A 13,217-nucleotide genomic window follows, 5' to 3' on the forward strand; every position below is an offset into this window, starting at 1 on the left:
TGTTAAGCTACCAGCCAATAACAGCATGCAGGGTGTGAGGTCGGGACTCGTAGCGTAGCGACATTGCTGTCTCCGTCTCTGTCCTCTGCTCTGCTCTCTGTCTCTGTGTCATGGATGTATGAGGAGCTCAAGGTCTGTGCATCTGCTCGACCGAGGGTAGAGCTGAGCTAAACACACGAAGAGCAGAGAGGCCACAGCGGACAGGATGAAGCTCTGCATTCACACAAAATCTGGCAATGTGGCACTTTCCTGAGGGGTTGTGTGGAGGTGTGGGTGTGTTAATTTAATTTGTGCTTTAGAATGTAACCGAAAATAAAACCGAAAAACAGAAAATAATGTTTTACTTATCTAATTCACAGCTCTGTTCTTGCCAGTGCCGCTCGCTCTCTTCTTTCACTCTTTAGCTCACTTCACCACAGCTGCTCTCTCTCCCTCTCTCTCTCTTTCTCTTGATTGCTCAATGAGCTGGGGAGGAGGGGCCAACTTTGAATGCTGTTTACAAACACCAGCTGACAAATCCTGCATACTATGGCTTTAAGTACAATTTTAAGGTACAGTACTTGTTCTTTAGTTGACTTGTGCTTTTTACTCCACTACATTTAACTGACAGATATGCAGTAGTTAATATAATAACTGTATAGTCAGATTTTACATTAAAAAAATATGACAAGCTTATAAAATACTATGCAGTGTCAAATATTAAACCAATGATTCCCAGTCTTTTTGGCCCAAGAACTTACAAAGATTTGGTGCCTCTTGTCACGTTTCCTAATGAGCTGCTAGCAGTTCCACCAAAGAGAGATTTCCCCTTTAGACTTTAGACTTAGATTGTTTCATTTAATTAATATTCCCAGGCCTTAAGAGGGAAAATGATCCAATATTGCATAAAAAAGCAAAGAAAAAACTAAAAGAATGATTTGAACTTTGTGTAGCAGAATTTTTCTTTCCTTCTTCTCTCATACTGCGTTAATAATGTCATGAACACTGATCACTACACCAGAATTAACAGTCAAATAATGTAATATATAAGAATGTGTCAGTCACAGGGGCCATTTTTCTGCAGAAAAAGTGTTCTTATTTACACTTTAAGTACATTTTGTTGATACTTTTACTTTAGTACAATTTCAAACTTTTACTTGTAAAGGAACATTTTTACATTGTTTTGTTGGTACTGTTACTTCAGTAAGGGATATGAGTACTTCTTCCACCACTGATTGGAGTTTTTTCTTTTAATTCTAAGCATTGTTGCAAGCTTCCCTCTCCACAAACTCACCGCTGTGATACACCCCTCCACTCCCTTCACCCCAACCTCTGGAATCTCAAGCCCTCTACATCTCATTTAGAGGGAGGGGAGGGAGGGCAGACACGGACGGACGTGCAGTGGAACCCAACTGGATGACCCGTTTGTTTTGTTAGCTGTGAGTGCTGGTGTGAGGAGAGTTTTCAGGATGTGTGTGTGTGTGTGTGTATGTATCTCTGTGGGTGAGATGTGTATCTTGACTTATCGTAGGCCTTCACTATCTATCCACATAATCTTTGGACGTTGAACTGAGGATTACACAGGATTTGCTCGCAGAGGAGGCCTCAGTTTTAGTTGTAGATTCTATTTATCTGTCTGGAGCCCCTCAGATAGAGAAGACGTGGCCTGTGTTGTTGTAAAGAAATGACTCTCCTAATACATCCTAGTCAATACGGTGTAAGGCCATAGCAGCAAATCCTTCCAGCCTCACACAGCCTGGAGGGAGAGAAAGAGTTAGATTTGTGTACTAAATTAAGTGAAGGGGGCGGGGGATTTAAAGAAACGGCACAGGGGGTGTTTCTAACCCCTCTCTCCCCTTTTTTTTCTCCCTGCTGGTCTCCTTGGTCACACACACGCACACATACTCACACACACACACACACACACACACACAAACACTGACGAAGGCTCAGTCCTGCTATGGCCACCACCACCACCGAGGAGAGCTCTCCGGTCCTGGCCACCACAGCACCCCAGCAGCCTGACTTGGAAACTAGCGTAGAACCCGGCTCAGCGGCAAAGCCTGAGCCCAGTGAGACCCAACAGGAAAAAGAGGATGAGGAAGAGGAGGAAGAACAAGGCAACTCAGCACCGGGGCAGGAGAATGCAGGAGGGCAGAGTTTGGACCCAGAGTGGGTGGAGGAGAGGTTCAGGATCGACAGGAAGAAGCTGGAGAGCATGCTGTATGGTGAGTGAGCTGAGAGGGCTCAACACTGGATGTTCAATATTTCTGTAAATGCATGCACCTTTTTTTCACCGACACTGTTATCAACCCATTCTCACATTCTGCCCTATAAGCTGCTTTTTCTGAAAGTTATTCTGCAGGTGATGCCTATCATGGCCTCTCTGTGTGCGCTTCCTCACAGCCCTTGTTATCTACCTGACCCTGTATGTCTGTCAGGGCTTCCAGCTGGCCTCCAGCTTGTTGTCACCATTAGTATAACTGCCATCCAGTAAACCGTTCCTGTATCACTATGATTTATGACCTGCAGTGGCTTATACATTCAGAAGTCATTGCCATTATCATTCCTGTCTGGAAAGCAGAGGTAACTGCCTCCGTTAGTTATCGCTGCTTGGCAGGTTTATGACAAATGCCTCCCCTGTGTTACTGGGGAAACTCTCTCTGACAGTGTGCTAATGCCACAGATAGAGGCTGATGTTTGTCTATTTGTCCTCACACTGACTCTTGTTGGGAAGGTGCTTGAGTGAATTCAGCTCTGATAACTGTTGGTTGTTTTGTAGCTGGCACTGAGCTTTTGAGGTTGTTTGAGCAGCCTCAGTCAGACAGTAAATATCGCATCTCATCCCTCTAGGTGATAATCTGTCAGACTGCGCTTGAGATTTTATACTGATCGGCTGAGGAGCGCTCGGTTTCCCCCCTTTTTTAAAACGCATTCCTCCTTCATTTTGCTGTTATTTAATTTTTCGATCAAGTGGGAGGTCTTTGCGTCAGCAAATGCCATTGATGTGATTAGCTGTCTCTAGGCTAATTTGTGGTTGCCCCCCCCCCCCAACCACCACCTTCTCTCTCCACCCCTTACTGTTTTCTTCCCATTCCTCAGCTCTGGCCAGCGTAACCCATAGCAATAAGGGGGAGGAGGGGGGTGAGGGCGTTCCTGGGGCTCCCCCGGTACCCTGTAAATGTCACCGTGGAGCAATGGCCTTTTAAAATTGTTTATGTTCCCAGCAACCTCTTGTTCTAGTCTCTTGGCAAATTTCAGCCCAGTCAACATTTAAATGTTGACATTGCACACATGCTTAAGAGTGAACAGACGAAAAGAAGAATATAGTGCAGCTGACCAATACAACATAACATGTTTATCTATCTGTTCTTTATGTTCACTTGCTGCATAAACTTTCTATGTGTCTTTCAGCTCCAAAGCATGGAGATGGTGTGACAGGCGAGGAGTTTTTCGAGAGAGTGAGTAATAACTCTGCACATGAAACATTTTATTTAGACGCCTGAAAATAAAAACAATGAAGCAAATTATCTGTTCAGTAGAAGCCATTTCTAATTATCAGTGCGTAAATTCTCCTGGTTAAATATAGCTTACAGATCAGTGAGAGTATCTCTGCCACCATTTTAACATTTGTTCCATACACTGCATCCAGCGATTACAGGTTTTATGGAGGAGATAATTGCAGTCTTTGAAATGCAAATGAGCCTTTGTATTCTTAGACCAAGAAGATCTGCTGTGTGTCTGGATGTGTTTACGTGTGTTCTGATTTGTGTGAGTGTGTGTATCTTCATTGCATACAATAACAGCTTTGTTTTCTGTCCTGGGTTCTCAATCTCTTCTATTGTTTGTGCTTCCACAGGTGATGAAAGAAACTGACACTAAGGTGAAATGGCCATCCAAACTGAAGATTGGGGCCAAGTCAAAGAAAGGTGACAAACTCTTGATATTTCAGTCACACCATATCTGAGCTTCTTTTTTCTTCCTCCCTCCTGTCTTGTGTTTGTCTCTGTTACTCTTCCCACAAATTGATCTATTTATTGTTACACTCAAGACCTTTAGGACTTCTCTGTAAAACTGGGCTCTTATGTCCATCTAGATCCACATGTGAAGGTGGAAGGGAAGAGAGCCAATGTTTTGGAAGCCAAAAAGAAGATACTAGAAGTCCTGGAAACCAGGGTGAGGCTTCTAATCTTTGATTTTCAGTTTTTCTTAGCAATGTACAGGTGCAGACATAATTTCACATTTGCTACACTGTTACCTTGAGATGGAGGGACTTCTCTTGCAGCCGTTGTATGTGTTAATGGGTTGGGAATAAAACTGCATCTTGCAATAACTTATTCTTGACTTTTTTATGTTGCATCTGCTCCCATGAACAAAGTGTTGAAATGTTTAAAATCCAGGTAAATAAGGTGACTTTAAAGATGGACGTGGCCTATACAGAGCACTCCCATGTGATCGGGAAAGGTGGTGGAAACATCAAAAAGGTGATGGAGGTCACATCCTGTCACATCCATTTCCCAGACTCCAACCGCCACAATGCTACAGGAGAGAAAAGCAACCAGGTAGAATTCTCATATGTTTTTAAAAATAATGGCAGCAGCTTAGTGAGCCAGTAATAATAACTATAATTGAAAAGGTTTTTCTTTTTTTTTTTTACCAGGTCTCCATTGCTGGACCCATAGAGGGAGTGGAGGAGGCCAGGAGGAGGATAAGAGTGAGTGGTTCAATGTACAATTTGAACAGAGACTACCTGCGGGTAGATTTTTATTTGCCTCAAAACCCAATTTCTTCACTCCTGTCAAAACACAGAGATTATTAGAATGATTAATAGGACGGCTGACACAAAGAAGACAGGTATATTTGTCAAACAGCTGCAGTCTGTTTTTGTCTGTCTGCCATCGCTGTCTCTGTTCCTCTCCATCCCAATCTTCTTTTTTCCTAGGACCTGCAGCCACTGGCCTTGACCTTTGATCTCCCAGTCAGCCTGGTGCCTCAGGCTCTTCCAGATGCAGGCTCTCCGCTCATCCAGCAGGTAGTGCAGACTTTAGGGGTCAGCGTGAGCTTTAGGGCCGTGGCACCCCAGCCTCAGGCGCAACCCTCCTTCTATGGAAGCTGCTGCACCGTCTGGGGCCTGCAAGGCAACGCAACTGCTGTCAAGGTTAGTGTGAAACATCTTGGACAGAAATTTAAGCCATACAGTTAATATAGAGTACAATAAAATAAAAAATATCAAATTTAAAGCAATTATATTAACACTGTGGTGTAGAAACTGACATCAATATATCTTGTCATGTCTGTATACAGAAGGCGACCTGCATTTTGATGGACCTGCTTCTGGGGTCAGAGGTCACAGGAGGTGTAGTGAGTAGCCAGCTGGATGTCACCTCCCAGCAGCATCTCTTCCTGTTGGGGCAGAACGGAGCTCACTTCCTGAGCGTCATGCACCAGACCCAGACCCAGATTATTTTACCGGACCTCAGCGCTCCTCAGAGCCCTCCCTCGCTGCTCATCCAGGGCAGCCCTGACGGAGTGTGTCTGGCCCGGCAGCAGCTCATGGTATTGTTGAGTTGAGGGAAGAATCAGGACAAAAAGTTCTGTAATAGCTTAGGAAGAGTTATGTCACAGAGTAACACTGAGAGGTACCAGGTGTAGGTGTTTGTTTTTGTAAACTTGCATATGTCTGGATATATTTTCCACTTTTGTTTCTTTTTTTATGTTTCTCTTCATGATATAATCTATATATCTTCCTTTGCTGCTCTAATAACAAAAGTCTGTACAAGTTTTGTTTGAACTTTTGTTAATTTTATCATTCTGTCTGGTGTATGTGTATGTGTGCAACTCCAGGACTGTCTGCCTGTGTGTTTGATGTTTGACATGCGTGAAGATGGGGAGGCAGATTCTTGTAAGTTGGCTCAGATGATGCAAAACCTGGGAGTCTTCATTAGTGTCAAGCCCAAAGTAAAACAAACCAGCAAGGTACAGTTTGATCCATCTATAGCTTTGCTACTTTCTCTCTGTGGCAGTCACCTTCATCTACAAAGAAATTGTAATTAAGTTGTTCTGTTTGGCCACTATAGTCCCATCTTTTTAAATTCACTTTCAATCTAAAACTACATCATAGAGTTTGTTTGTGATTGCTTATTTCATACCCAATGGGTTTAATAAGAAATTTAATGTGATATTTTTCTTGAGTTTCACTTTTATATTGGTGTATGTTTCTCAGTCTGTGGTGGTGAAAGGTCTGGAAAGGAACATTTCGTGTCTTTATGAGGCCCGCTGTCTGCTATTGGGGTTGGATTCCTCTGAGACTACCAGGGTAACCGAGATGACCCCTGACCCCATGCTAGCTGGCAGCGGGCTGACCACCTATTGGCTCAACATGTTGCTGCAGCAGCTGGGTCTGTCTGAGCAGGGTGAGCATGTGCACGTATGTATCTGTACATATTTGTTTTAAGAAAATTTCCAAAAGGTCTGCAAAGGAAAAAGAGAATGGAAACAACCTCATTTTAAACAAAGAGAGCCAGTAAGTAAAGGCACTCAATTCTGCAATTCTGTTTATTTTGTGAATGAATTTGAGTCCTTTGTCCACACATGCCACCATCTTTTATTATTGTAGTTATCAAGGGAATGAGGTATTTATTGTTATACTCAGTTTTTGTGGACTCTTTCTTTGTTGTTACACCAATTTTTCCGTTTCAGCTAAAAGTTAAATCTTTTTGTAAGTGTTTTTTATTTTACTTCTGGCATTATTTTACTTCTTTTTTTTAGGACATTCAAACTTTGCAGTAACACAGGTGGATAGAAACTCACCTTGTATCTTTCTCTCCTTGCCTATATTTCAGTAAAAACTTGTGTGATATTTTTATTTACTGTCATGTATCCTTCTTGTTGATCAGGCCATATTCCCACTCTGGAGGTACTGACTGGTATGAAACCCCGCCCTTTACCTCCACCAGGCCTCATCCCTCCCACTGAGGAAGGCAGGACAGGACTGAAGGGAGCAGACAGCTACCCACTGGAGAAGGTGTTTCACTCAGTTTATAAAACTCCTATCAATACAAAATAAATCCTTCCTGGTACTGTTAACCAACACTAAGCACTGACTTGTCTTCTCCTCTTCAGATCCTAGAAAATGAGGACCAGTCTGGCCAATCAGAGGATGAGAGCTCCAAGGTCAGTATGAGGACATCATCTGAGGTGTGTGATGCAGTAACCAACAGCAACAGCAGCAGCAGCAGCAGGATGGGGCTGATGGGTCGTAGGGGGAGTCTCCAGGGTCCTGAAATCACCAAGTTTTTCGGCCAGGGCAGACGACATTCAACAGGGCAGGCATTAACATACAGGTGAGCATTCACAAACTCAAAAACAAAGTCAATGTGATGGGCTTATTCTAATGTTAACCTAATTCTAACCTTAACCAAGCAACAGGTCATAACCTAAAAATAAATGTTTATCCTTGCAGGGATCAAGGTTGTGTCACAACATGATTAATTCAAACACACAGACACAAACATACCTGCATGTGCCAGATCTGTCAAGAATCTACATATCTTTCTAACACAGAAAATAGAGTTAGAGAAAGCAAAGCTTGTTGACCTCCTCTATAACTTGCTTTTCGCTGAGTCTCTTATTCTGTGCTTTTGTGGCTTTTTGTGTGTGTAGATGTAGAAACAATTTGCAGTTTCAATGGAGCAGCAATGCTTTGCTGTAATACAGTCCACAATTATATAGTATCATAACGCTGTCTTTGAAATCCTCTCATTGAACTTCTGCTGTTGCTCTGGGGATAGAGTTGTTAAGGCTTTAAATGTTGCATACAGTCATCATAGTCTTACCTAACATTGTCCTCCTCTGTGTGTGTGTGTGTGCGTGTGTGTGTGTGTGCCAGACTGCTGAATGCAGAAATTGAGGGAGGGAGGAGTGAGCGCCGGAACAGCCTGAGGAGAGACGTGCTGCTGGCCCAGGATGTTTGCACTGACTCATCCAAGGCTGAGGTGAGAAAAAACAGGAATTGCAGGTCCCTTTTTTTTTTTTTTTGCCCGTTTCCTCAGTACAATGCAGCCACTGCCAACCTTATTTGGCTTCAACTTATTCTCAGCAGGCAGACAATCAAGTCTCTAAGAACCCCTGAGAGATTTATGACACATTACAGTGTGAGGGCAATAGTGTTTTAGAGGTAATTATCAGCAGAGGAGCAAAATGTATGAGAGAGAAAGAGGAGACATGATTAACATTTGTTCATCTTATGCCAACAGTGGATGACAAGATAGATTGAAAACATTTTATTTGTGGTGTTACGTAAGCTATTGATTTGCACATCCCTGACCCTGGTTCGATTTGATTTCGCGAATCGATTTATGTGTTTGTTTGCTTCCCCTCTTATTTGTCATCTCTCACTCTCAAAGGTTACCGCACAGAGGCTTAACAAGTTTACCGCCGCAGCAGCAGGAAGTGTTGTGTGTGTGCGAGTGTTTGTTCCCCTTGTAAATTAGGTTCTCCCTGCCTGTCCTCAGTAACCAGAGAAAAAAAAAAACTCAATTTCATGCATTATTTACTTACTCTATTTCCTGTTTGTGCTTTGTAGGATTATGACTATGAGAAGAAGAAACTGCTGGCAACCAGAGGTTAGTGCTCCTAAATGTTTAATATTTCTTCCTCTTCTACTGTGGACTCTGGAGCTCTGCACAGGCTTCTGCTGCAACAATTAGAGCACTGCTAAGCAAAGCTTATTTTAATTGTATTGATCTGTAGTTGTTGTATATTGCAGATATATATATTAAAAAAAACATTTGCAGATGAATTATGTGCAAAATACTTACTGTACATTGTTTTGATTGTTAAACAGTCAGCTATACAGATGGGAAAACTATTTACCTCCTCAAGCAACACTGCAAAACAAGTGAACCATTTTTTGCTGTAAGAGTGAACACATTTTGGTCCTATTGTTTTTTTCAAAAAAAAATATTGATGTCATATGATTAGGCAGGGAGAGAAGTGGCATTTTTCTGTTATTCAAGTGCATTATGGAGGCAACACATTAATATCCTCAGCAGAGGCAGGGGTTTGATAGAGGGGGCCCATTTCAGTGCTACCCACTGCCAAGACAACTGATGAAGGGGACCTGTTTATTGGCGGCACTGTGCCAAAGTTATAATAGAGTAGTAGTGGCACTCCCACTTAATCCACACAGGGCAAGAACACAATGCAGACAGCACACACATAGACACGGTTGTGTGTGCGCCCTCACATACACTCACACACACTCACACTACCTCATCCATCATGCAGAATGAGAGATACTGGGAAGATCTGTAGCCAAATGGTGCTAAATTCCCTCAGTGTTGCTTTATGGGATTATGAATTAGCAGTTTGAATGGGCCATCTGCCTCACAGTCATTAAGACACCCATATGCCAGTGTATGAATGGGACATTTATTCACATGAACACACACACACACACGTAGGTGCAGAAATGACAACCCACCAGTTATAATCCTGTTGATATCGCACTCTTTGTGGAGTGCTGTTACAGTTTTTATCACACAGTCACACATGGATCCTGTTCTAGTGCCAAAAGAGTCCCAGGGTCAATTGTTTGTCATCCGAGTGTGTGTGTCTGTCTCAGTTTCTCCAATTTGAGCTCTATTAAGTATGTCACATGCTGGCAAGGAGAAGCACTGTTTGTGATTCATTATTTAACACCTGGACCAAGCTTGTCCGTTTCAGAATAGCAAGGGAGACCTGAAAAACCTGCAGTGCATTTTAATGATGGACAGACTGCAGCTACGTGCGTGAAGTTTCAATACTGATGATGTATATATTTCAGTAAAGATGTACAGTTGTGTGTGTAAGTGTGTGTTCATTCAAGTCTTTCAGCTTAAAGCTGCAACAATATTTTTATATTAACAGTGGATCATATTACTAGCCTACATGTATGTGAAAGGTGCTGCTCGTAGGGACACAGATAATTATCACTGGACTCTGCAGTCCCTCTCAGCTCTACAGAGCTTTTCAGCATCATTCAGCTCATTGTTTTGGTTTTACAGCCCACAGCTTTACTATTTGGTTCAGTCTTACCGCTCTCATCAGTGTTGTTTTCAGATGCAACAGACAGCATACATTCATCAGCTGTGCTCAAACATGAATCCAAATGAAGGATAGTGTTGCTCTTTATCTCCACGATGCGTAAATAAGGATCAGTTTGCTATCAAGTTCATCATGGGATCATAATGGAAATAAGTGTTTAACACTTTAACATGTCATCCCTTGGATTTTTTGTTTTTGTGTCTGTAATCCATAAATATATCATATAATATCAATTTAAAAGGTGAAATTATGTCACTGTTGACATACACAGTTTGTTTCGACTGGCCCCACATGGCAGGTTTATCCTACATTTCCTGTGTGTGTGTGTGTGTGTGTGTGATTTCAGCCATGCAGAGGAAGCCAGTTGTCACTGAGGTCCGGACGCCCACAGACACCTGGAGTGGTCTCGGCTTTTCCAAGTCAATGCCAGCTGAGGCTGTCAAAGAATTCCGCAACATCAGCCGACGCAGCTACAAACCCTACCTGAGCACAAATGCTAGCCAGCAACAGGTAGAAATAAGCTTGATGCTAACTTATCTAACTATAATATAGCTATAGCTAACTATATCCCCGTTCATTTTAGCTCAAGCAGGTTTCACTTCCACACTTTTGCTGAACTTGCTGAAGACTTTTTAACTGCCAAAGCTGCAGAAACAAGCACCCCCATCACAGCCAACTAACACAGTCTCATTTATTGGTATTGCCCCCTAACAGTTTGAAGCATTTATCTCACTGTGTGGTAAGCACTGCCAATTTGTACGCTCAATTACCTGGAGCCTGATACCATTGCCTTGGCCTCCTGTTTACCTGAGCTGTTTCAGCTCATCTGCTCAGCTCTTTAAAAGCCTCCTGAACAGCCTCTGTCTGACTGCACAGGAGCCAGTGATGGAGAAGCAGGCTCACTTAGGGTAATAAGTGCAAGAAGCTTTTCTCCACCGAGTTCAATTTTCTTCTGAGAGGCAGGTAACTTAGAGGAAGCATTCGCTATGTGCACTGCATTGATAATTTCCAGTGAGGGACTATCACAGGTCAGCCAACGGGGGCAAATGAGCAAGTTTAGAGACATGATTAATTGCTTTTCTTATTCATTTTTTGGCTCTATGAGTATTATGTCCACTAAAATCTTCAGCACATTAGAGAGTTTATGATCACTGGAAGCCTTTTGCCTCATAAATACACCCATATGACAGACACAAAGAGGAGAGACAAAAAGAAGGGATATTGACAGATGTACAAGATGCTACTGTTGTGTGAAATGTTTACAGATTAAGGAAAAACTATTGAAAATGTCTCTCTCCGTCTATTTCTAGTCATGGGCTGTTCAGAATGGAAAGATGTATAATGGGAGCGACTCAGAGAACTGGAGGGACAGACGTGGATCTTCGTCCCTGCCTGTCTCCTCCTCCTCCTCCTCCTCTTCCTCCTCCTCCCCCTCCTCCCCTCCGTCCACCTTCTCCTCATCCACTTCCTCCTTTCCCGTATTTGCATCGAATAGGAGCAGAATTGACAAACCATGTAAGTCTTACCAATGTGTTATTTTTTGGGGGACTTGAAAAGGTCACTTTTTCTCTTCAATTTGTAACTATTCTCCTCTGAACTTTAACCTTTAATGCTTAGCGGAGAGCTTCCCAAGCTACTTTGAAGGCGTGTGCTCATCGAGAAGGGCGTCCACTTGCAGTCAGCGAAGCCCCTCTCCCCAAATGATAGATGACTTGTCTGAGCTGCTCAACCAATTGGGCTTGATTAAATACATTGATGTGTTTGAACAACAGGAGGTAAGTGGAGGGTTACAAGGGATCATTTGTCTGAGTGCAGCACTTTTAAAAACTGCTGTCAGTGTGTGAAACAGTGTTTTCATCATTAATTACACATGCACCACAACAATTTTAAGTTTGGTTGGCTGCATGGGAAAACCTGCTGCAGAGCTGGGAACACACACACATACCCACAAACAAACAAGCACACACACTTTTGTCCCTCAGCCAAATGCGGTGTGCATTATGAATGAGCATCATGATGCAACTGCTGTCTATGTTCATCCAGATTGACTACCAGACATTCCTCACCCTGTCTGATGAAGATCTAAAGGAAGTGGGTGTCTCCACCTTTGGAGCCAGACGCAAGATGTTATTGGCAATCTCAGGTGAGAATCTGTCCTGGCTTGGATTCAGATCTGCTTCTCCATCTGTTAGGGTGGTAGGTGACGCTTGCTTCCTCTAATGAAAATGAATAACTTAATTTATCTTCCTATCCAGACCTAAACAAGAGCAAGAGGAGGCTCTCGGATACACCCACTGTGAAACCTGGATATCTGGAAGGGGGTGCTAGTGGTAGACTGCCAAGAATCATGGATCTGGAGGTAGCCGCTCAGAGTAACCGCTGGTGACAAGAGATATCAACTAGCTTGGAGCTCCATCTGACCAAGGTGTTATCATAATACTTCTTAAAAGTATAAAGTGACACTGTTGCTAGTGCAGAGCTCTGATCAGCTTATTATCTGCCTTAAATGAATAAGCATGAAACTGCCCTGAAGAGCAACAAACAGTATGTAAACACTGAAATCCAGTGCCTTTCATCTACAGCCATACCCCAAAGCTTTTTATACAAAATCAAGACAAGGAGGCCTTCCCTCCCAAACCTTTGATTTTATGAGAAACAGCCTATATGAAACACAAATGAGCATGTGAAAGTGCTGATTATAGTTCTCCTTTGTGGCATGTTTTTATTGTCAAGATGTGCCTTTCTTATGCAAACTGTCACTACTATGCTTTGACTATGATAACCAATACATTTATGCAACTGTAAATAGATATTTACAAAAGAAAATGACACTGTACTATGATAGAGATGATAATAAAATGTTGCCCTTGAGGTTTATTCATCATGAGTGTATTTTCTGGGAGCATTTTATGCTTTTATTAGATGACAGGAAATGAAGAGAGAGAGAGAAATGGCCAGACTTGTATCAGTGGTCATCACCTTTAACCATTAAGCCAATAGAGAACCCCCTAAAAACCATATTTTACCAACTGTAATGTGAACTAGTCCAGCAACACACCACCAGAGGGCACTGGTGTCACACACTGCGTTTAGAAATTCAAGTCACATTTGTGTTGCATGAAAAATAATGGATTTGTCTCAGGGAGAAACAC

General features: G+C 42.5%; 1 protein-coding gene across 1 annotated transcript; it reads left to right on the forward strand.

Moving 5' to 3' along the window:
• The first annotated feature begins 1,515 nt into the window (after positions 1-1,515).
• bicc2 (bicaudal C homolog 2) lies at positions 1,516-12,883 on the forward strand. Its single transcript, XM_067598356.1, has 19 exons — positions 1,516-2,207; positions 3,394-3,440; positions 3,839-3,908; positions 4,076-4,155; positions 4,380-4,541; positions 4,640-4,693; positions 4,922-5,137; positions 5,284-5,535; positions 5,824-5,955; positions 6,203-6,392; positions 6,876-7,003; positions 7,102-7,322; positions 7,868-7,973; positions 8,564-8,603; positions 10,412-10,575; positions 11,376-11,580; positions 11,683-11,840; positions 12,109-12,208; positions 12,321-12,883. The coding sequence occupies exons 1-19, from the start codon at positions 1,940-1,942 to the stop codon at positions 12,449-12,451; spliced, it is 2,724 nt and encodes a 907-aa protein (XP_067454457.1). The 5' UTR covers positions 1,516-1,939; the 3' UTR covers positions 12,452-12,883.
• Positions 12,884-13,217: the final 334 nt, after the last annotated feature.

This window comes from Thunnus thynnus, chromosome 9, assembly GCF_963924715.1.
Source record: "Thunnus thynnus chromosome 9, fThuThy2.1, whole genome shotgun sequence".
In the NCBI taxonomy this organism is placed as follows: Eukaryota; Metazoa; Chordata; class Actinopteri; order Scombriformes; family Scombridae; genus Thunnus; species Thunnus thynnus.

What these genes read in the sequence shown, in the direction of transcription:
- bicc2 (XM_067598356.1), top strand. Translation starts at nt 1,940, where the DNA reads ATGGCCACCACCACCACCGAGGAGAGCTCTCCGGTCCTGGCCACCACA. An exon ending in GAAACTGCTGGCAACCAGAG is followed by an intron (nt 8,604 to 10,411) that starts GTTAGTGCTCCT and finishes GTGTGATTTCAG; the next exon opens with CCATGCAGAGGAAGCCAGTT. An exon ending in ATGTGTTTGAACAACAGGAG is followed by an intron (nt 11,841 to 12,108) that starts GTAAGTGGAGGG and finishes ATGTTCATCCAG; the next exon opens with ATTGACTACCAGACATTCCT.